The sequence below is a fragment of the Canis aureus genome, chromosome 19 (genome assembly GCF_053574225.1).
Source record: "Canis aureus isolate CA01 chromosome 19, VMU_Caureus_v.1.0, whole genome shotgun sequence".
NCBI lineage: Eukaryota > Metazoa > Chordata > Mammalia > Carnivora > Canidae > Canis > Canis aureus.
This window is the reverse complement of record NC_135629.1, coordinates 1,844,443-1,868,077: the sequence shown is the minus strand read 5'-3', so window position 1 is coordinate 1,868,077 and position 23,635 is coordinate 1,844,443. Positions and strand designations below refer to the sequence as shown.

At 42.4% G+C, this 23,635-nt stretch overlaps 1 protein-coding gene across 1 annotated transcript in view; it reads left to right on the top strand.

Annotated features, from left to right (window-relative positions):
• The first annotated feature begins 2,821 nt into the window (after nt 1-2,821).
• TXNRD3 (thioredoxin reductase 3) overlaps nt 2,822-23,635 on the top strand; it is a 53,540-nt gene continuing 32,726 nt past the window's right edge. The window contains exons 1-6 of the mRNA XM_077857574.1: nt 2,822-3,189; nt 16,400-16,460; nt 17,494-17,603; nt 19,215-19,319; nt 19,563-19,635; nt 21,287-21,406. Of these exons, the coding sequence (XP_077713700.1) occupies nt 3,034-3,189; nt 16,400-16,460; nt 17,494-17,603; nt 19,215-19,319; nt 19,563-19,635; nt 21,287-21,406 (625 nt within the window). The 5' untranslated portion in view covers nt 2,822-3,033. The remainder of the gene's footprint in view (nt 3,190-16,399; nt 16,461-17,493; nt 17,604-19,214; nt 19,320-19,562; nt 19,636-21,286; nt 21,407-23,635) is intronic.

The window sequence follows — 23,635 nt, the reverse complement described above, 5'->3', positions numbered from 1 at the left end:
CCCTAAATATTCAGTAGATGCTTGTGGAGCAAAGGAGTGAAATAGCTACACAGCTCCTGGGCAGGAGGCATGGCAGCCCCTGAATGGGGTGGTCTATGCCCCATCTCCCTGATTTAGGGCTCTCTGGATGAATAGGGAGGGAAGGAAAGGTATTTGCGGCCCAGTCTGTCACACGGGGACAAGAGGGGAAACAAATGATGGTCATATATGCACTGGCAATTTGTGACATGCTTGATTCATTCATTCATTCATTCATTCATTCATTCATTCATTCATTCACTCATGTGTGCCTACTGCAAGCAAAATGCAGCAATGGGCTCTGGGGATAGAGCCATGAGCTAGAGTACTGAGGTCCTTTCCTTATGGAGCTTACATGCTGGTGGTGGCGACAGGGGAGGGGGCACAGGCAACAAAGGAGTACTGTTTCCTGGTTGTAACTATGGAATATAATCACAAATAATAACAAATATGTAATGAAGGAACTAGAAATATGTACAGTGTGATGGAGCATACAGGAGGCTACTTCACTGTCAATGGACACTAAATGTTCTGTATGAGGCTACCATTTAAGCCAAGGCTGTTGACAAGAGGGAACTAGATTGGCTGAGAGAGGAGAACACACTAGGCTGAGGAGGCAGAAAATGCAAAGACCCTAAGGCAGAAATGGATTTGACTTACCTGAGGCCCAGGGAGAAAGCCAGTGTGGCCAAAGCACCGTGAGCCAAGGCAGTGTTGGGCGATGACACCTGACAGGGACCAGGAAAGCCTGCTGGGATTCATTCATTGGGGTTTCATTCATTCATTGCAGTGCAGGGGGCTGTAGGCCACAGTGACCAAGTTCAGCCCTGAGATTTTCCACCCACTCAAATGATAAATACTGGATTCCTGTTCTGGTACAGAGGTGCCTCCAGAATTCTGCATAGTAGGGACTATGGGGTACCAAGCTAGGAAACTTCCCTTAAAACTGTGTTGTGGGGCACCTGGATGGTTCAGTTGGTTGAGCATCCAACTCTTGATTTTGGCTCAGTCATGATCTCAGAGTCGTGGGACTGAGCCCTGCATCGGGCCTCAAGCTCAGTGCAGAGTCTGCCCGAGATTCTCTCCCTCTGCCCCTCCCTACCCCTGCTTGTGCTCTCTCTAAATAAATAAATAAAATCTTTTTAAAAAACTGTGTTGCAATACGAACATGGTATTTTTATTTAGTTGTGAAATATAAAGTTAAAAAAAAATAACCATCTTGGCCAACAGACACACGAAAAGATGTTCAGCGGGACGCCTGGGTGGTTCAGTTGTTGAGGCGTGATCCTGGGGTCCTGGGATCAAGTCCCGCATTGGGCTCTCCACAGGGAGCCTGCTTCTCCTTCTGCCTGTGTCTCTGCCTCTGTGTCTCTCATGAATAAATGAATAAAATCTTAAAAAAAAAAGATGCTCATCATCACTTTTCATGAGGGAAACACAAATCAAAACCACAATGAGCTATCACCTCACACCTGTCCAAAGGGCTAAAATCAACAACACAGAAACAACAGGTATTAACGAGGATATGGAGAAACAGCAACCCTTGTGCACTGTTGGTGGAAATGCAAACTGGTGCAGCCACTGCGGAAAAGAGTTTGGAGGTTCCTCAAAAAGTCAAAAATAGACCTATATTATGATCCAGCAATCACACTACCCAAAGAATACAAAAACACTAATTCAAATGGATATATACACACCTATGTTTATAGCAGCATTATTTATGATAGCTATGGAAGCAGCCCGTGTCCACTGATTGATGAATGGGCAAAGAAGATGTGGTATATACACACAATAGAATATTATTCAGCCATGAAAAATCTGAAATCTGGCTATTTGCAACAACATGTATGGACCCAGAGGATATAATGCTAAGTGAAATAAGTCAGTCAGAGAGACATATATCATATGATCTCACTTATATGTGGAATCCAGGAAACACAACAAATGAACAAAGGAAAATAAGAGAGAGAGAGACAAGCCAAGAAACAAGACTCTTTAGGGAACACACTGATAGCCCCCAGAGGAAAGGTGTGGGGATGGGCTAAATAGATGAACACAGGGTGGTTTTTGTTTTTTTTTCACAAGGTGGTTAATGGAAGTGTTGAACCACTATATCATACACCTGAAACTAATAGAACACTGTCTATTGAGTAACTGGAATTAAAGAAGAAACTTAAAGTAAAAAATAAATAAATAACCATCTTTCCTAAAGCTGGCTTTATTTATTGTCTTTTATAAAAGATTTCATTTATTCATTCGTGAGAGACACACAGAGAGAGGCAGACTTCCTGGGGGGAGCCCAACGTGGGACTCCATCCTAGGACCCCAGGATCACGCCCTGAGCCAAACAAAGGCAGGTGCTCAACCGCTGAGCCACCCAGGCACCTGTATTTATTCAGTCTTTAAGTAAGATTAAGACACCTGCCGTCGTGCGGGCGCTGGTGGAGGTCACTAGGCTGGAAAGTCCTCCACAGGGGGCAGTCCAGGCCGCCTCATGGAGGCTGCTCCATCCCAGGACGTGTGCACAGAAGGGATAATAAGGACGCAGGTCCACACCCACCTTCCTGCGAAGGGCAGCGACCGCCCCAGCCTCCGCCCTCCGAGGCCCGGAGCGGCCTAGGTCGCGGGGGCGGGCGCCTCGGGGGCGGGGCGGGGCGCGCGGGGGCGGGGCGGTGTCTCGGGGGCGGGGCGCGCGGGGGCGGGGCGCGCGGGGGCGGGGCGGTGTCTCGGGGGCGGGGCGGGGCGGGGCGGGGCGGGGCGGGGCGCGCGGCGCAGCGGCCGCCGGGCGGTGGGTACCGGGCCTGTTGGGTGTTGCTGCTCGGCCCTCCAGGCCCGGTCCCGGCGCCGCCGCCCGCCTCTCGGTCCCTGAACTGGCCCGGCCAGGCCGGGAGCGACACCGAGGCCCTGGCGCAGCCGCCGCCGCCGCCGCCGCCGCCGCGGGCGCACACGTCGCCGGGGCCGGTGAAGGTGGGCGGGGGCCCCAACCGCCGCCTGGGCAGCGTCCGCGGCGCGCCGATGTCTTCGCCGCCAGGCCGCCGGGCCCGCCTGTCGTCCCCCGGGGCCGGCCGCTCCTCCGCGGCTCGCGAGGCGCTGCGGCGCCGCCTCCTGGGCCTCATCGAGGGCAACCGAGTGATGATCTTCAGCAAGAGCTACTGCCCGCACAGCACGCGGGTAGGCGGCGGGGGCGGGCGCGGGCGGGCGGGCGCGGGCGGGCGCGGCCCGAGAGCTCCTCGCTCCTGGACGCTGGGGCGCGAGTGCGGCGGGTCCAGCCCTCCCGCGCGGCGGTGGGGCCGCGTCCCGGGACCCGGAGGAGACCCGGAGACCCGGAGACCCGGCACCCGGCGGCCCCGCTGCTGCCCACCTGCTCGGCGCCGCGCACCTGTTCTGGGGCCTCGGCCTTGGCGTTAACCGCCGGGTCCTCCTTCCGGCTGCTAGCCGGACAGTGGCTTCTTGAGGAGTTTATTTGGAGAGATGAAAGGTATTTCCAGAAAGGTTTTGCCGGTAGAAGGATGGTGCGAGGGGCACGCGGGTGGCGCAGCGGGTTAGCGCCGCCTGCGGCCCAGGGCCTGATCCTGGAGACCCGGGATCGAGTCCCCCGTCGGGCTCCCCGCGGGGAGCTCCCCTGCTTCTCCCTCTGCCTGTGTCTCTGCCTCTCTCTGCGGGTCTCTCATGAATAAATAAATAAAACCAAAAAAAAAAAAAAAGAAGAAGAAGAAGAAGGATGGTGTGAGGAGAGGCCACGACTTGAGAGGAAACTAGAGAACGGGATTCAGATCCCACTTCCCACCTGAGTGACCTTGACGGGGTTGCAGAACCCCAGGGAGCGCTGGTTTCTCCATCTTGTAAAATGGACATCAGGAACGGTGAGGATGGCACCAGTGATGGGTAATTTCAGCTGTCTTGCACACTACCTTAACTTTGGGGGGCTAGCCGGGAAAACGGCGTTGTTTTTACACACACATTCGTTCTTAGTGGAAACAGTAACCCAGTTAGAAACGAACCTTTGGAAGATAAACCCATCTGTATGATAGGGACTTTCACTATTTTGAACTCTACATTATGGAAAGTTGAAATAACAATACATGGAATATGCAAAAACATGACCTTATCTGGTTAGGCTTGTCAAATTATAGGCTGTGTTTTTCCGACTTATTTTCAAGTTTACATTGCCCTATACGTTGTTTTAGAAAACATGTATGTCATGCATATACATCTTAAAGAATAATAAAACACCAGCATTTTGGAAACCTTGGATGCCTCTCCCCACAACCTTGAAAAATAAAACTGCCCGTTATCTCACCAGCAAAATGAGTTTATTCAGGAATAGCAGAGAATTATAATCCAGGACAAGCAAACTACTATAAAACCATAGGCAAAACCATAGGATGTCTGCTGAACAGAAGACAGGGATGCTGTTTTATAGAGGAAGTGGGTGGTGGTGTTGGGAGGGCTGTTATAAACAAAGAGTCCGTTGGAGTAAACTGGGAGCTCCCAGCATAATGGCTCTTCACTGGCTGTGTTATGACAGTCTCTTGGCGGGGCTGTTCCCTGGGGGAGGAGAAAGCCATTCTCCTTTCTGCTGGGGTAGTGAAGTAGTATCTGAGCAAGGACCTTCTCTTCCTTGTTGGGTTTGCAGCTGAAGAGCATGATAGGGCATGAGAGCTATCCCTGCTAAATCTCCCAACTACATTTTAGTGAGGTTTTCCCTTATTAATATTCATGTTGCATACTCCTCCCTCCCCCCAGGTTACACTAGTGGTTACACTATCCAAAATTCCTTGCTTTTCTTTACAGTTTTATCAGATACATGTATGTCCTTAAATGATATTTTGTTCTTTTGGCTTGTTTTGGTACTTTATGTAAGTAGAATCATACATATGTATTATTTTGCATTTTTTCTCAAGAATTATGTTTTAGAGATTCATGCATGTTGGTATCTGTAGCTGTGGTTTGTTAATTTTCATACCTGTAATCGCTAGGATGAGTCATACATAACACAGTTTATTGGTTGTGCTGTGTCTAGTATTTTGTATTTGAAAACAATACAGCTGTGCCTTTTCTTGCACATATCTTCCGGTGCATGTAAGTAACACTTATCTTAGAGGAGATTTCTTGAAGCTGAATTGCTGGGCCATAGAGGATGCATGATTTCTACATTACCTAAGTGATGCCAAGACTTTTTTCCAAGTGATTATACCAATTTACTCTCCCACTGGCAGTGCATAACAGTTCCTTTTGCTCTGCTTGCTTGCCAACAGTTGATACATTTAATTATTGCCATTCTGGCAGTTATGAAATAGTAGTTTACTGTGGCTTTAATTTTGCATTTCCCTGAGGAAGTTGAACATATTCTCTTGTGTTTATAGGGCCTTTGGGTTTCCTCGTCTATGAAACGTTCACATCTTTTGCTTATTTCTCTATTACATTTTTATTTTTGTGCTGATTTGTAGGTGTTCTTTGTATAGTTTGTATACTAATCCTTGGATATATATATATATTTTTTTTGAAGTTTACATATTATAGTATTATAATATATATATATATATTATCCAAAATTCCACTATATATATATATATATATATATATATATATATATATATAGGGAATCTCGCAGATTAGGCTTTTCTTTTCACTCTGATTATGGGATCTTTTAGCTAACTGAAATTTGCCAAGTTTAATGTAGTTGAGTCTGTCACTTATTTTTTCCTTTGATAGCTTGTGCTTTTTACATCACATTTAAGAAACTCTTTCTGTGGAGATACTCTCCTGTTTTAGGTCCTGAAAGTTTTAGATTGTGCTTTTCACACTCACCTTCTTTATTCCACCTGTACTTGATGCTGATGGTGTTAGTGCGGAGCCAGTTTTTTTTTTTTTTTCTTTATAACTCATTAGTTACCTCTGCTTCATTTGTTGGAGAATCCATCCATTCTGTGCTACTTTGAATGCTCACTCATCAACCATCCAGTTCTTATATATGCATTGGTCTGTTTACAGGTGCTGCTTGGGGATCCCTGGGTGGCGCAGCGGTTTGGCGCCTGCCTTTGGCCCAGGGCGCGATCCTGGAGACCCGGGATCGAATCCCATGTCGGGCTCCCAGTGCATGGAGCCTGCTTCTCCCTCTGCCTGTGTCTCTGCCTCATTCTCTCTCTCTCTGTGACTATCACAAATAAATAAAAATTAAAAAAAAAATAAAAATAAAAAAATAAAAAATACAGGTGCTGCTTTCTTCCTCCTCCTCCTCCTCCTCCTCCTCCACCACCACTACTTCTTCTTCTTCTTCTTCTTCTTCTTCTTCTTCTTCTTCTTCTCCTCCTCCTCCTCCTCCTCCTCCTCCTTCCTCCTTCCTCCTTCTTCCTTCCTCCTCCTCCTCCTCTGGCTCCTCCTCCTCCTCCTTCTTTTGTCCTATGGAGCTTATAAAAGGGCCAAGAGATCAGGACTGTGCTTGTCTACTGCTATATTGCTGGAGCCTAGAACAGTGTCAGGCATGTAATGTGCACTGAATTAATAAATGGTCTTAGATCATTCTAGTTAAACCTTTGCTGATGCAGAAAATCTTAAAACAAATGATCCTCCACTCTGTGTTTTGTCAATACTTCCAATAATGTGGCCACTAGTTTCAGCCCCATTACATAATTGGACAGCTCCAATTATTAGAATTTTTTATGTTAAACTGAGGCAAAATTTGTCTCTCTGAAACATTTACTGTTTTGGAGTTGAGTGTTACTCCAGTGTGTAGAGTTAAGAATCCTGCTTCTTGGATGGCAGATCTTTTAGTATTTTCCCTTGTCTGGCCAAGTAGTCCACTTTATGTACTCATATCATCTATATGCACACATGATACTTCATTAATTTGATTGTGTAATAGCTTGACTGAACCTTCCAGATGTATCACCCCAAATTGAACACCATATTCCACATCTGTCCACATCCACATTCCACATCCACTGCACAGAGTCCAGTTGAGAGTTCTGTACCTTGACTGGGCCACTAATATCACTCAGTAAGTGTTATGGGGGCCCAGTGTTGTGGGGACAAGAAAATGAATAAACTGTTGTCTTTCTTCCCAAGAACGCATAGTCCAGTGAGCAGTAATCAACTAGCTGTCTTGTCCTGGAAGAAGTGCCTATAGAAGGCAAGGGCTATGGGAATGAGAGACAAAGATAATTGCTTCTGTACGGGATCAGAAAATTTTCGGGTAAACGGTTTAAGCTGTTCCTTGAGGGATACATTGAATATCTATAGTTAATAAAAAATCTAGCTAAGGAATTAGTATAAGCAAAACTAGGAGATGATGAAATGAAAATAGTGTGGCTGGACAGAGGAAATACTATAGAAATCAGGAGAGTGGGCAGCCCGGGTGGTTCAGCGGTTTAGCGCCGCCTTGGGCCCAGGGCCTGATCCCGGAGACCCGGGATCGAGTCCCACATCAGGCTCCTTGCATGGAGCCTGCTTCTCCCTCTGCCTGTGTCTCTGCTTCTCTCTTTCCTCCCTGTGTATTCTCAGAAATAAATAAAATTTTAAAAAAATCAGGAGAGTAAATTGGAAAACAGCTAGAAATTTATTTTCAAAGTGGTATTGACAAGACTTTAAAATGCTCACTGGTAAGTGTGGACTTGATATAGGCAGAGTCATCTGAGACTTTTGAGAAGAGATGTGAAAGAAAAGTCTGTAATTTAAAATCTGGCAGTGGTGTGAAGATACAACTAAGTGTGGAAACTGCTAGACTAGTCAGGAAGTTACCGTTCAAGTCAGATACAAGGTAGTGGCTCAAACTACAGTGGAGAAACTACCCTGAGTTTTTAAACCCTTTCCCCATGTTAACGTTAAGCCATGTTTCCCCAGCCCTGAATGCTTATGTTTGTGTATTAATGTTTTACACATTTGTTGTTAGCCTTTTGGGGGTAGTAAAATATATATAACATAAACTTGACTATTTTTAACCATTGTTGTGCAACCATTCCTGCCCTCTTTCATCATCCCCCACTGAGTTCCTCAATCCCTCTCCCATCAAGCCCTGGAAACCACCATTCTGCCTTCTCTCTCTATGAATTTGATTAATCTCATTACCTTATATAAGTGGAATCATTTGTGACTTGCTTATGTCACTGAGCACAGTGATCACAGTTCATGCCTGTTGTGGCCTGTGTCAGAATTTCTTTCTTGAATAATATTCCATTGTATGTGTGTATTTACCACATGTTGTATGTCAGTTCATCCATTGATGGATACTTGGGTCCCTTCTACCTTTTGGCCTTTGTGAATGTTGCTGCTGTGAACATGGGAGTACAAATATGTGTTTGAGTCCCTCCTTTGAATTCTTTGGATATACCCAGAGGTGGGAATTGCTGGATCATATATATGGTAGCTCCATATTTTTAATTTTTTGAGGGACCACCGTACTGTTTTCTGTAGTGGCTGCACCATTTCATTTTTCCACCAACAGTGCATGAAGTTTCCAATTTCTCCAAATCCTCACCAACACTTGTTATTTTCTGGGTTTTTTTTTTTTTTTTTTTTGCTTTGATAGTAGTTATCTTAATGGATATGAAATGGCATCTCATTATGGTTTTGATTTGCATTCCCTGATGGCTAGTGATGTTGACTGTTTTCATGTCTTCATTGGTCATTTGTTAATGGTTGATATCTTTGCAGAAATGTCAATTCAAGTGCTTTGTCAGTTTTTAAAATTGGCTTATTTTCTGTTGTTGACTTTTAGGGATCCTAGAAGGATATTCTACAATCCCTTGTAAGATATGTGATTTGCAAGTAGAACTCTCCAGTTCTAGGGTTTTTACTCAGTTGATAGTGTCCTTTGATGCACAGAAGTTTTTAATTTTCTTGAGGTCCAACTTGTCTGTTTTATGTTACCTGTGCCTTTAGTGATCTATCCAAAGAACCAATGCTGTAAAGCATTTGCCCTATGTTTTCTTCTAAGAGTTTTATAGTGTTAACTCTTAAATTATGGTTTTGATCCATTTTGAGTTAATTTTGTATGTGGTATGAAGGGTCCCAATTTCATTCTTTTGCATGTTGTCCATCTGTCCAGTTTTCTCAGCACCATTTGTTGAAAAGACTGTCCTTTCCCCATTAAATGGTCTCAGCACCCTTGTCAAAAAATCATTTGAGGTTATTATATATGAAACTTTATTTCTGTAGTTTCTGTTCTCTTCTATTGATCTTTATGTCTGTCCTTATGCCAGCACCACACTGTTTTGGTTACTCTGGCAACTAGCTGTCTTGTCCTGGAAGAAGTGCCTATAGAAGGCAAGGGCTATGGGAATGAGAGACAAAGATAATTGCTTCTGTGCGGGATCAGAAAATTTCCGGGTAAACTGTTTAAGCTGTTCCTTGAGGGATACATTGAATATCTATAGTTAATAAAAAATCTAGCTAAGGAATTAGTATAAGCAAAAGACTGTCCTGATTTCAGTTTCTGAAATCAGAAAGTGTCAACCTCCAACTTTGTTCTTTTTCAAGGTTTTTTTTTTTTTTTTTTTTTGACTCTTCAAGATACTCTTGAAGTTCCATATGCATTTTTTTTCCATATGCATTTTAGAATGGGCTTGCCAATTTTTGCAAAATTTGTTTTTGGTAGTCCATGAACATGGGGTTTCCATTTATTGGTGTCTTTAATTCTTTTAATAACTTGTAGTCTTTAGTGTAGGAGTCTTTGTCTCCTTCCTGAGTTTATTCCTTTTCTTTCCCTAAGTTTATTACTAAGTATGCTTCTTTATGCTATTGCAAGTGGAATTTTTTACAGTGTTTATCATTAATATAAGGGCTAGTTTCCAAGATCTATAAAGAACTTCTTAAACTCAACACCAAAGAAACAAACAATCCAATCATGAAATGGGCAAAAGACATGAAGAGAAATCTCACAGAGGAGGACATAGACATGGCCAACATGCATATGAGAAAATGCTCTGCATCACTTGCCATCAGGGAAATACAAATGAAAACTACAATGAGATACCACCTCACACCAGTGAGAATGGGGAAAATTAACAAGGCAGGAAACAACAAATGTTGGAGAGGATGCGGAGAAAAGGGAACCCTCTTACACTGTTGGTGGGACTGTGAACTGGTGCAGCCACTCTGGAAAACTGTGTGGAGGTTCCTCAAACAGTTAAAAATAGACCTGCCCTACGACCCAGCAATTGCACTGTTGGGGATTTACCCCAAAGATACAAATGCAGTGAAACGCCGGGACACCTGCACCCCGATGTTTCTAGCAGCAATGGCCACGATAGCCAAACTGTGGAAGGAGCCTCGGTGTCCAACGAAAGATGAATGGATAAAGAAGATGTGGTTTATGTATACAATGGAATATTACTCAGCTATTAGAAATGACAAATACCCACCATTTGCTTCAACGTGGATGGAACTGGAGGGTATTATGCTGAGTGAAGTAAGTCAGTCGGAGAAGGACAAACATTATATGTTCTCATTCATTTGGGGAATATAAATAATAGTGAAAGGGAAAATAAGGGAAGGGAGAAGAAATGTGTGGGAAATATCAGAAAGGGAGACAGAACGTAAAGACTGCTAACTCTGGGAAACGAACTAGGGGTGGTAGAAGGGGAGGAGGGCGGGGGGTGGGAGTGAATGGGTGACGGGCACTGGGTGTTATTCTGTATGTTAGTAAATTGAACACCAATAATAATAAAAAAAAAAAGTAAAACACACAAAAAAAAATAAAAATAAAAATAAAAATAAAAATAAAAAAAAAAAAAAAGAAAAACAACTGACTCTGTGTTGATTTCATATCCTACAACTTTGCTGAATTTGTTTATTAATAGGGTTTTTATGGTACAATCATTAGGGTTTTATACACATCAGATGTAATCAGTGAACAGAGAAAGTTTTACTTCTTTGATGCCTTTTATTTCTTTTTCTTGCCTTATTTTTCTGACTTGGAATTCCAGTACTATGTTGAATAGAAATGGTAAAATGGTGAAAGGGGGCATCCTTGTTTTGTTCCTGCTCTCAGAGGAAATGCTTTTAGTCTTTCACTATCAAATATGATATCTGTGGGCTTTTCATATATGATCTTTAGTATGTTGGAGTAGTTTTCTTTTATTCTTAGTTTTTTGAGTTTTTATCATAAAAACGTTGAATTTTCTTAAATGCTTTATATGCATTCATTGAGATGATCATGTAGTTTTTTTTCCTTTCATTCTGCTAATGTGTGTTTAAATGTGGTGTTTTGCTAATTGATCTGTGTTTATATGTTGAACCATCTTTACATTATAGGAATAAATCCCACTTGATCATGTTATATAATCTTTTAAATATACTGTTGATTTTGTATTGCTAGCATTTTATTGAGGATATTTGTGTCACTATCCATCAGGGTCTGTGGTTGATCTGTAGTTTTCTTGTCGTATCTTTGTCTGGCTTTGGTATCAGAATAATTGTGGCCTTAGAGGACGAGTTTAGAAATGTACCCTCTTCGATTTTTTGGGAGAGTTTGAAGAGGATAGACGTTTATTCTTCTTTGTATGTTTGCTAGAATTCACTAGTGAAGCCATCTAGTTCTGGGCTTTTCTTTGTTGAGAGGCTTTTGATTACAGAATCAGTCTCCTTACTAATTCCAGGTCTATTCACATTTATTCGTGATTCAGTCTTAGCAGGTTGTGTGTTTCTAGGAATTAACAAATTTCATTTATGATCTCATTTGTTAGTATACAGTTGTTCATTGTACTCTCTTGTGATGCATTTCTTTCTGTAAAAACAGTAGTAATGGTCCCTCTTTCAATTCTGATGTTATTTATTTGAGTCTTCTCTGCTTTTTTTTTAGTATAGCTCAAATTATGTCAATTTTGTAGATCTTCTGAAAGAACCAACTTGGTTTTGTTGATTTTCTCTATTGTTTTCTATCTCTGCTATAATCTTTATGTCATTTCCTTTCTTTTGCTAATTTTAAGTTATGTGCTCTTTCTAGTTCTGTAAGGTGTGAAGTTAGGTTAATTATTTAAGATCTTTCCTCTTTTTTAATATAACCATTTACATTATTGATTTTCCTTTAATCACTACTTTCACTGCATTTCATGAATTTTGGTATGTTTTGTTTAGTATGTTTTATTTTCCTTTGTCAAGATATTCTCTAATTTCCCTGGTGACTTTCTCATTGACCAGTTGTTTAAGTGTGTTGTTTAATTTCCACGTGTTTGTAGATTTCCTAGTTTTCTTTCTGCTATTGATTTTTAGTTTCATTCTACTATGATCAAAAATGATACTTTTAATGATTTTACTTTTATTTATTTTATTTTTAAAAAATATTTTATTCATTTATTTGTTCATGAGAGACACAGAGAGAGGCAGAGACATAGGCAAAGGGAGAAACAGGCTCCCCGCAAGGAGCCTGATGTGGGACTCGATCCCAGGCCATGGGATCATGCTCTAAGCTGAAGGCAGACCCTTGACTGCTGAACCACCCAGGCTCCCTATTTTTTTATTTTTTAAAAATACTTTATTTATCTGAGAGAAAGCAAGAGAGCCAGAGCACACAAGCAGTGGGGAAGGGCATAGGGAGAAGGAAAAGCTGACTCCCTGCTGAGCAGGGAGCCTGATGCAAGACTGGACCCCAGGACCCTAGGATCATGACCTGAGGCTAAGGCAAAGGCTTAACCGACTGACTGAACCACCCAGGTGCCCTGATTTTATTTTTTGATTAAGACTTATTTTGTGGCCTAGTATATGGTCTGTCCTGGAAAATGTTCCATGTGTACTAGAGATGTGTATTCTGCTTACGTTGGATAGTGTTCATAATATGTCTATGAAGTCCATTCAGTCTGTAGTGTTCTTCCAGTTGTTTGGTTCCATATCAACCTTTTGTCTGGTTGTTCTGTCAGTGGTTTGATGACTGTGTCTTGGTGTGGGTCTCTTGGGGGTTTTTCCTTCTTGGACTTTTTTGAGCTTATTGTGCTTGCATATCCACATCTTTCCTCAAATTTGGGGAGTTTTTGGCCATGATTTCTTCAGATAAGCTCTACGATCTTTTCTTCTTGAACTCCCATAATGTATATGTTGTTCTACTTTATGATGTTCCTCAACTCTCATATTCTGTGTTCATTTTTCTTTGTTTTTTTTTTTTTTCTTTTTGTGCCTCAGACTCAATAATTTCAAATTTCCTGTCTTCAGATTCACTGGTTCAGATTTCACTGGCCTGGTGGGAGTTTTCCATTCAGCCACTCTAGTGAATTCTTCAATTCAGTTATTGTATTTTTCAGTTTTAGAGTTCTTATGTGGTTATTTCTATCTTTTTGTTGATAATCTTATTTTGTTTCTATATCATTTTCCTGATTTCCTTTAGTTCTTTGTATTTTCTTCTTTGAGTGTATTTAAAATAGTCTTTTTACACTCTTTGTCTAGTAAATCTGAAGACTGTATTTGGAGATTTATTTTTTCCTTTGAATGGGCCATGTTTTTTTATTTCTTTATATGCATATGTTCTTTTGTTGAAAATTCAGCATATAAAACATCTACCTCTCATAGTCTTTGTAGACTGGCTTCATGCTGGGGAAGAATTTCACTAATCAGCATAGCATGACGGTTTGAGGTCTTGTCCTTCCTGGGCTTATATGTGCTTTTCACACATGGGTTCAGTTTTCCTGTATACAGGGCTGTTTTCAAGTGTGTTAAATTCCTTAAGGATCTCTCCCTTGCTTCTTCTTGGGACCTTAGCTGTTATGTTTTATTCTTCTACCTGTAATTGCAGATTTGAAGTCCATTTTCAGTTTTCACGAGCCATGCCCACTGTTTCTCCTGGCTTCGCTGAGCCTAAGGTCCCAGCCACTTTTGGCTATCTGTATAGTCTGTGTTAGACATCACAGAGACAAGTCCCTCAGGCAGCCCTCAGTTTAGAACACTGCAAAGTTGGTCTCTGTGCTCTTTCTATTTTGTGGAAGGGAACTGGGGTCCAAACTGCTGCTCGACCCTTACTGTGCTTTGTTTTGGAGCATCAAAGAGTGGGTGAGGTAAGGGCCATTAAAAATGTCACAGAATTTTCTGATATTTTAAATGTGGCATTTTCTTTGTTGGTCATGTACTTCATTGTTACAGATCTTTGACCAGTTTCCAGAGCTCCTATTAAGTTATCTTACTACAAGAGTGTTGAGCTTCTTGGATATGTAGATTACTGCTTTTCATCAAATGTGGGACATTTTGGACATTTCTTCAAAAAAAATTTCTTCCCCCTTATTCTCTTTCCTTTTTCTCATATTCACACTGTATATGTTGACATGCTTAGGAGTGTCCCATGTTTCTCTGAGACTGTCCATTTTTCCTCAGTCTTTTTTCTCTGTGGCATCAGGTTGCACACTATCCATTGATCTATCCTCAAGTGTGCTAATTCTTTCTTCTGCCAGTTTAAATCTACTGTTGAAGCACTCTCATGAACTTTTCATTTTAGTTATTGTGCTTTCCAACTCTGTAATTTCCATTTGATTTTTAAAAAATAATTTCTGTTACCTTTCTTCATCTCCTTAACATAATTTTATTTAATTCTTTGAACATATTTGTCATGGCTACTTTGTATAGTTACTATGACATGTGGGCCTTCTCAGAGGCTTTCTCTTGCCTGCTTTTCTTCTTGTCGATGGATCCACTTTCCTGTTTTTTGAAGTGCCTAGTAGTTTTTTTTTTTTTTTTGGAACCAGGACATTTTAGGTGGGATAGTAGAGCAACTCCAGATACTGACTTCTCCCTCTCTGTGGCTTTCTTTTTTTATGATTAAAAAAATTTATTAGAGAGGGAGAGCTCAGAGGGAGAGGCAGACTCCCCACTGAGCAGAGAGCAGGACGTGGGGCTCTATCCCAGGACCTTGACATCATGACATGAGCCAAAGGCAGATGGTTAACCAGTGGGGAGCCACCTAGGCACCCCACTGTGGCTTGTTTTTGTTTGCTGGTTTATTTCTCTGCAGTAAGTTGGCAGGATTATTTTAGGGAAGTTTATTTCCACTGAAAGATGGAGCCTCTGATGTCACAAGAGTGTGCCCTCTTGGATATGTGCACAGTCACCCTGGAGTGAGAGACATTTTAAGCAGGGCTCTAGTTGACTATATTATGCTTTTCTTTGTCTTTTTTCTTTTTAATTTATTAAGTTTTCATTTTAACTCCAGTTAGTTAGTACACAGTGTTTTTTAGTTTCAGATGTACGACACAGTGATTCAGCAATTCCATACAGTCTCGGAACAGGTGCAGTCCTTAATCCCCATCACCTGATTTGTGTTAGGTTTTCTGTCTCTTGGTATCATACCCATATGTTAGGCCCTTCTGATTGAAGGCTAGTTGCTCTATTGTTTTTGACAATGTCCTGTGAATTGTGAAACAATTCACACCATACAGGGACTATTCTTAACGATCTCTGTCCTGGTTTTCTCTAGTAAACTTGCTGGCTTGCAGTTTAGCCTGGAAGCTACCAGCCTTCTCTTTGTTGCTTACCACCAAAATCTCCACTGTTTCCAAGAGTGCCTTTAGATTTGACCTTCCCCACAGTCTATTTCAAATACAGGCATTTCTTTTGGATAGACCTTGGGAGCTCTCTGATCTTCTAGTTTACCTCTTCCCCCTGGGCAATATCTCTGAGACCTTGCTTCAGAGCTCGGGGTAGGCCAGTGACCTGGTTCTCTTGGAGTGCCAACCCTGCTTTATGAGCAGGGCTCTGGGTGGGGACTGTGACCTCTGGTCTTCTTGGCTTACCTCTCTCCACCTGAACCCTCGCTCTACAATGGTTTCAGCCTGGGGTAGAGCCTTTGCTCTGTGAGTTGGGGTTGGGTGGAAGAAGGGAGGAAAGGAGCCCCATGTCATTAGCCACACTCTCCAGGAAGGTAGCCTTTGCCACGCAGAGCTCTGGGGAGCTGAGAAGTACTGGTGGCCTGCCTCTTCTGGTGCCGGCAACTGCAGGGCTTAGGGAGCCTCGTTTTCTTGTCCACACTCACCTAGGTGGTGCTCCTATCAAGCTGACCGAGGGCAGAGGAGGGAGGAACAGGAACACTTTGTTCTTATTGCCATCTACCAGATCTTCTAGACTAAACGTTTCATTTGCTGTGTGCCCTTTGGACAATTCCCAGAGACTTTAAATGGCTGGGTTTTTTGTTTTCTTTCTTTAATAATCTTCACCAGTTGTGGATGTTTCACCAGGGAGCAGGTGTGCCAGGCCCCCAGTGTCTCCATCTTGGAAGAGAAACAACCAGCTTTATCTTGAGGCCTGAGGGCACTGGAAGGTGTTAAGTAATGATGATCGGAGTGGGTTATAAAACACCTCTCTGTGGTTGTGATTTAGAGAACTGGATGTTTACTTTGGACATGTTTATGCCCCTTTTTCATAACTGTCGAATTTTTGTGAGAGTAAAACCCCAGGTAAATTTCTGTTACAGGTTAAGGAACTGTTTTCTTCTCTGGGAGTTGCATGTAATATCTTGGAACTGGATCAAGTTGGTAAGTAGAAAGGGTAGGTAGTGTATACTTTTGTTGTAATAAACGTCAACAAGATTGACTACTTCCCATTTGCTTTGTTCAATTCAGTTTTCTCTTGTCTCTTTGGGTTGGGTGAGTTGTTTTTGTCTACATTCACCCAGGCAGAAAATAGAACTCTCTATGGCAAATAATTTGGTGTAGATTTTTTTTATTTATATACTTTTCATATTTGAGGGACATTAGCAGGAAGAAGATGTATAAACTGCTAACCCTGAAGTATTTCAGGCATTTCATATGTATCTGCCAACTTTCTGGCAAAATAGATGAAGTTGTATTAGTTGAAAAGAAGCTACTGCGTTTCCTCATTGTATTATGCAGGAGGGGGAACACATTAATTTTTTACTTTATACTTTCTGATTTTTGTCATCATGTGTCCACCCATCTAATGTTAACCAACCATTTTACACACACATGTGATCTGCAAGGGTGCGAACAGGGTGGTGAACAGAAAAGAATTTGATCTTTGCCTTCACCAGACGTCACCAACTCCTTGTATCCTAAACAAGCAAAATGTTCTTAAATCTTTGAGACTGCTACAGTGTATACCAAATAGGGCAGTCTTAAGTAGTCGTGGCCTTGTTTTATTTTTAGGGGTAGAGGAGACATTTTGGACTACGGATCATAAAGAGTTTTCAAATGTAATTGTAGGAAGTATTTTCTGAGTTATTACAGTTGAAGCAGTTTTATCCCGATATTTGCTCTTTAAAGAGGATTTTTACTTTTTGTCTTGGCATGGCCATTGAATGATATATCAAAATCTAATTTAGAAGGGTTCGTTTTAAATTAATTTGTAGATTTGTCTTTATCCTTTTAGGTTGCCTTTGAAAATGGGCATTTCCCCTTCTTGAGTAATCATTTCATGAAGTTATATAATATGTAAATACCGATCCTTATGGGTGTGTGCATGCGAGCATCTGGTGTAACACTTCTGTTCAACTCCCAGAAGTTTCAAACCCTTTTGATGTTCTTATACATTTAAGTCTTTATTCTTCAGATGATGGAGCCAATGTCCAGGAAGTACTGTCAGAAATCACTAATCAGAGAACTGTACCCAATATTTTTGTGAATAAAGTGCATATGGGTGGATGTGACCGAACTTTCCAGGTAATAATATGTTTTAAACGACATTTGTTCAAGTTTGTTTTTAAATCTGCCTGAAGGGGGAGAAAATGACTGTTAAAAAGGAGTCTATTCATTTGTCTTTTGGAAGTTGAAAAAGCAGAGGATGGTTATCAGATAATCTTGAAAGTGGTAATAGAGCAGCCCGGGTGGCTCAGCGGGGGTTGCTCAGCGGTTTAGCACCGCCTTCAGCCCAGGGCGTGATCCTGGGGACCTGGGATCGAGTCCCATGTCGGGCTCCCTGCGTGGAGCCTGCTTCTCCCTCTGCCTGTGTCTCTGCCTCTCTTTCTCTCCCTCTCTCTCTGTGTGTCTCTCATGAATAAATAAATAAAATCTTTAAAACAAAAAGTGGTAATAGATAAAATTGATGTTCCTTCTTAAGTTAGGTCCTTGTTTTATAACTACTTCCTTTTACTAAAATTCTGTTCCCTTGTATTTTTTTATGTATGTGTGTAAATGGTAGTAATCAGTGATTTAATACTTATATTTGAGTCTTTAACTTAAGATTATGTTTTCTTGGGAAAATAGATTGTCTGGATTTATGTTTATCTATGATCAACATCGTTATTTATTAGCAGCCTGCTTCATTAGTTCCAGAAGCTACACCCCAGCTCACGTGGTGGTATGTACCATAATTAGAGGCCTGTAAACACCTCAGGAAATGCTGGTCTTACCATTCCTAACCTGGAAAAGATGTCAGAAAAGATGCAGAGTTACCAATTCCATTTCATAGTGCATGACAGATGCTTAGGAGACATATTTTCCTAAGGGCACCTAAGAGTAAGGAGCCCGAAGGGGTCCTAGAAAGACTGTGCCAGAATCCTCCATGGGCATGCATCCTTCTGGGGCCACCTGGCATGTGCTGAGTCCAACTGTTATATAGTGTTCCCACTGTGCTCTCCAGGATGAGCTAGTGCCACCTGGTGTTTCCAAAGCCAGCTTCATGGGATAGAGCACCCATCTTAACATAAAGAAACTATTGCTACATCATGTATTGAATGCCTAAACTTGCCTGAGTTACGTCTGATCGTAAAGGGGGCCAAGTGAGCAGGAGACTATTGTGCAGAGTGGCCTTCTGACCATTCCTGAAAGAAAAAGGAAAATTTTGTGTTGTATAAGGAAGTTTACCAGGAAGCTGCAAAATTTAGGTCAGTTTATGAGAAACCATGTAAAATTTGATGTGCATGTCCAGCTGATGATGCATATGAACTGATTTCAAAATAAAGCCTGGCACAGGTGAGCAAAAGACAGAGGATCTTGAAAAATGGTACTTGGCTATTATACTCAGTTAACATATTTTGATGATAAGACCAAGGAAAATGGCCTCATCGGACATAGAAACTGTGACCTGTGGGTCATTTGACACATATCTAGCCATCAGATGATAATGAACAAAAATATATGTACTTAGCATACATTGTATCTGTTGGGACCCTATCTGAATACCATCTAGATAAATTTACAATCCAAACTTAGATGAATTAGGGACTGTTTCTAAGAGTTTTAGAAAAGCTATTACCATGGGCTGTTTCAACATCAGGTACAAAGAAACAGATTAAAAACAGGTCATGCCTTCGTCTCTCCTTTGATCCATAGGCCCATCAGAGTGGCTTATTACAGAAGCTCCTTCAGGAAGATTCAGCATACGATTATGATCTCATTGTCATTGGGGGCGGTTCTGGTGGCCTTGCATGTGCTCAGGTATGAAAATAATGAAACCCAGAGATGATTTTCCTGTTGATTGCCATGAGTGCTTCTATAGCTACTTTAAAAAAGTGAATTTGGTGTTACGGACCAAGCTTGTATCGTATTAATAAAGAGAAGGGACTGTGTTCTTGCACAGTAGTTTCCTTTCAGGGAGAGAAAAATGGGGGGGGGGGTTGTCAGGAAAATGACAAAATCTTTATATGTAGCTTTTTTTTTTTTTTTTTTTTTTTTTTGTAGGAAGCTGCCATCTTGGGAAAGAAGGTTATGGTGCTAGACTTTGTAGTCCCATCACCTCAGGGCACATCCTGGGGTAAGCAGTTTTTCTTTGTTATGACTCTTCCTTTTCTGCTCTTTAGACTTCTTTGGCTTTCCTCAATTTTGTTAATCTTCACTGTAGTCTCAAAGGGTGTAACAAGCCTGTGTCTAGGTGAGGAAAGTCTCCATGAGGTCACATAACTGACCTAAGAGCGCATAGTTCACAGGCAGTGATTTGGGAAGATAACATAAAAATAATGGAGGAAGATTTTGCAAAAAGAAAAGATTCCATGACTCCCGGATTCTAACACTCATGCCATAATGATTGTTGCCCATGGGCGCCAATGTTTTCACTCAGTCGCAATCACAGAGTGTACCGTGTAGTGCTCACCTAAGTTTGCCACAACATGGTTTTGTGTTTCCACGTCAGTTTCATAGCTGACTCTTAACGGCTGCCTTGACTCAGTCAAGTCAGTGTGTGTGTGTGTGTGTGTGTGTGTGACATTGCCCAGGTCCAGTCACTAAAGTGCATGAGGAGCTTTCAGCTGTAGATTAGGACATTCACCTTAATAGAACACACAGATTTTGTGCTGGATGTTTCCTGTTGATGCGTCAAATCCATTCTTCATGTCTCTACCCTGCTCTATGCCCCAGAAAGCTGATGAATTGGCAGCCTTGCCCTCTAGCTTCCAGTTGGGCTCCACCAGTTAGTGGTCACAGGAAGAGAACCGAAGAAGGGAGGACTGTGGAGCTGGGGTCTTCATTCCCCCAGCTCCGTCCATGCTGTCTCTGCAGGCATGAAAGGCCACCTTTCCCCCACCCGTGGGCTGTGCCAGTTGCTCAGTATGCTTGCCCCTTCACGTGGGGTCGGTGGTGGCCCACTCACTATTTTGTCCCTCCTCACTCTTCCTGCCCACACCCCTGTAATCACTTCTCTCTAACCTCTCCTCAGTTTCCCAGCTTGCTTCCTCAGTATCCTCTGTTTCCTGCCAGAACTCTGACAAAACATGAGAATCAAGTTTTAAAATTCAAATTTACTCAGAAAATTTTATCTTAGAATTTCATATGTGAAAGCTAACATTTCCTTCCAATATATGTTCCTTCTAACAATTGTATGTTAAACAATTCGTGTGTGTACCTGTCTTTGCTTTCTTCCTCTCTCTTCTTCTCCTGCCCTCTTCCCTCTTTCTCTCCTGTCTAGAAATATCCTACTTCTCTGGATTACCAGAAGAGAGACTGTGATCAATGCGGGAGTCTTTGGACTCATACCCTGCACAGGAGCACTCAGACATGGCCTGTTTCATGCTGTTCGAGATTGAGAGTAGATGTCAGCAGGCAGCTTGCAGTGGACCTAATGTTGGCTCAGAGGAGGAGTCAGTTACAGAGAATAAAGGCTGGAAGCTGGGATTCCAGCCCTTGGTTTGGTATTTGTTTCATTAATCAAATGAAATTTTGGATTCTCTCCCGAGAAAGCTTTTCAAGTGTACATCTGTATTTTTGCTCATCTTTGAGTTTCCTTCACAGACCTTCAGTTGAAAAGTTTGGCTTAATCATTTGCACGTTCTTGTGGGCTGTGATGTTGGCCTCACAACCATCTGATCGTGTCATTTCCACATGTTTAACAACACCTTCTCTACACGTGTGTAGAACCATGTATACACCCACAGACACAGAGGAAACATTAAAACTGTTATCTTCTTTCTCAGGTCTTGGCGGTACTTGTGTAAATGTGGGTTGTATTCCTAAGAAGTTGATGCATCAAGCTGCCCTTTTGGGGCAGGCACTGAGGGATGCCAGGAAATTTGGCTGGGAGTACAGTCAACAAGGTAGGTAGCAGTATATGGAAATACAGATTGGGCACCTGGGTGGCTCAGCCATTGAGCATCTGCCTTTGGCTCAGGTTGGGATCCTGGGATCCTGGGGTCGAGTCCCACATTGGGCTCTCCAGAGGGAGCCTGCTTCTCCCTCTGCCTGTGTCTCTGCCTTTTTCTCTGTGTCTCTCATGAATAAATAAATACAATCTAAAGAAAAAAAACCCTACAAAACAGATTGGGAGGAAAGAAGAAAGAATGAGTTTCTTAGAGAAAGACTTACTATTTTTATTTCTGTAGTCGAGTCTGAAATTGGTTTAGTGAATGCTCACTAGGACCCCACTCTGGCACAGAGGAGTCAATCACCTGAAACCTGGCCCTGCTCTCAAGGGCTTTAGTGTCTTTGGCAGCCACAGCTGTTCCAGACTCTTTATAGAACATGAGAGAGAATAATTGCTATCTTCAGATTTTCTTCACATGTAAAGAAAATAGAATAGCCAGGGTCATCGTTTGAATTTTATTCATTATTGCAATAACATATTCTATTTTACTGGTGGTTATATATGTCTTTGGTTAGTAAAAGATGGAAACCAAATTCATCCAATAAATATTTATTGGTTAAGCTCTGATGATACAGATATGAGGAAAATACAGCCCCTGCCCTTAAGCAGCACACAGTCTATTGGAAGAGAGGCAGTTCTGTGCACTGTAATTCACAGTAAGGTTTTGAGCATTGCCTCAAGGAGCACTTAATGTATCCTTGGGAGTCCAAGGTGGGAGGTGATCCTTGAGCTGAATCTTGAAGGCCATTGAAGAGGAAGCAGTGTGGTCTGAACTCTTGAGCTATGAGAAAACATGTAGTCTTTGGGGGCTAGCAAATGGCTGGTGTGGAGAATGGGGGTGGGATGCCGGAAGAAGCGAGATTACAGAAGCAGGTCGTGAAGGTTCTTAAATGCCATCAGAAGGAGTTATGGTTGGCCCCAGAGGGATAAGAGAGTCATTGAGGAGTGTCAGCAGGCAAAGGAGCCTGAACCACAGTTCAGATTCTGGATCCCTCTGGTGGCACCTAGGAGGTTAGAAGGTTGAAGGTGGGGAGGGGGCAGGTCCAAAGATAGGTGAGGTGGAGTGCTGTCACCTAACCCAGAGGAGAAATGACCAGGCCTGGGCCAAGATTGAACTCTGACTGGAGAGTGTGAGGTGGATTTAAAGGTTTTAAGGCCTGGAATTGACAGGCTATAGATGTGGATGGGTGATTTTGTCTCTTTAGAATAACATATGTGGAATTTCTAAAAAACTTACAAAGACTTGTCTCCCCAGAGATTTTGAATGAGGACATGTGTACAAGAGCATATCCTTACTGGTGATTCGGCCAGGCCCCCCAGGTCACAGGTGGGGTGGAGGGTGAAGGAAAGGAAGGAATCCAGGAAGAGGGACTGGGTACAATGCAGTGTATTTACTGAGCTGGAGGGCACACGCAGGTGGGAGTTAGTGGCCAGTTATGGTGGAGTTCAGCATCATGAACTGTGGCTGGACAGATGTCCCCAGACACTCAGCTCCATGGAGATATTCCAGTCCAGCTGTAGTACAACTGGCTGTAGATAAGATGAAGTCTTGGCACTTGGCAATTTAACTTCACTTTCAAGAATCCTTCTCCCTGAATCCTTCATCTTGTATGGGTTTTACCCAGCAGAACATCCTGGTGGAGTTCACTCTCTGGGGATGGCTTGTGCTTGAGCGAGGTCTAGGCAGGTCTGGGGTGTTTGCAGCCCACATTGTAGGTGGTGGTTGAAGTCTTAGGAGTTGTTCAGAGGGGCTGGGGAGACCCTGTGGATGGAAGAGAAGACAAGACAGAGACAGGATCCTGAGAAATGTTAATCCTAAGAAGTGGGTAAGGAAGATGAGAAAAACCCAGGAGAGTTGTCTCACAGAAGCCAGGAGGGCCTAAAATTTTCAGGAATAAGCCTTAAGAAGTCTCAGAGAACTGTCTGGAGGGAAATGGTGCCAAAAAGCCAAAGGGGATAGGGTTTGAATTAGGTATATTTTGGATTGGCAGGTAGCTAAGGTGTCTCTCTCTCTCTCTGTCTCTTTTAAAGTATGTATGTATGTTTGTATGTATGTATTTACTTATTTATTTATGAGGGAGGGAGGGAGAGGAGAGAGAGAGAGAGAGAGAGAGAGAGAGAACAAGCAGGAGAAGGAACAAAGGGAGAGGGACAAGCAGGTTCCACACTGAGCACCAAGCCA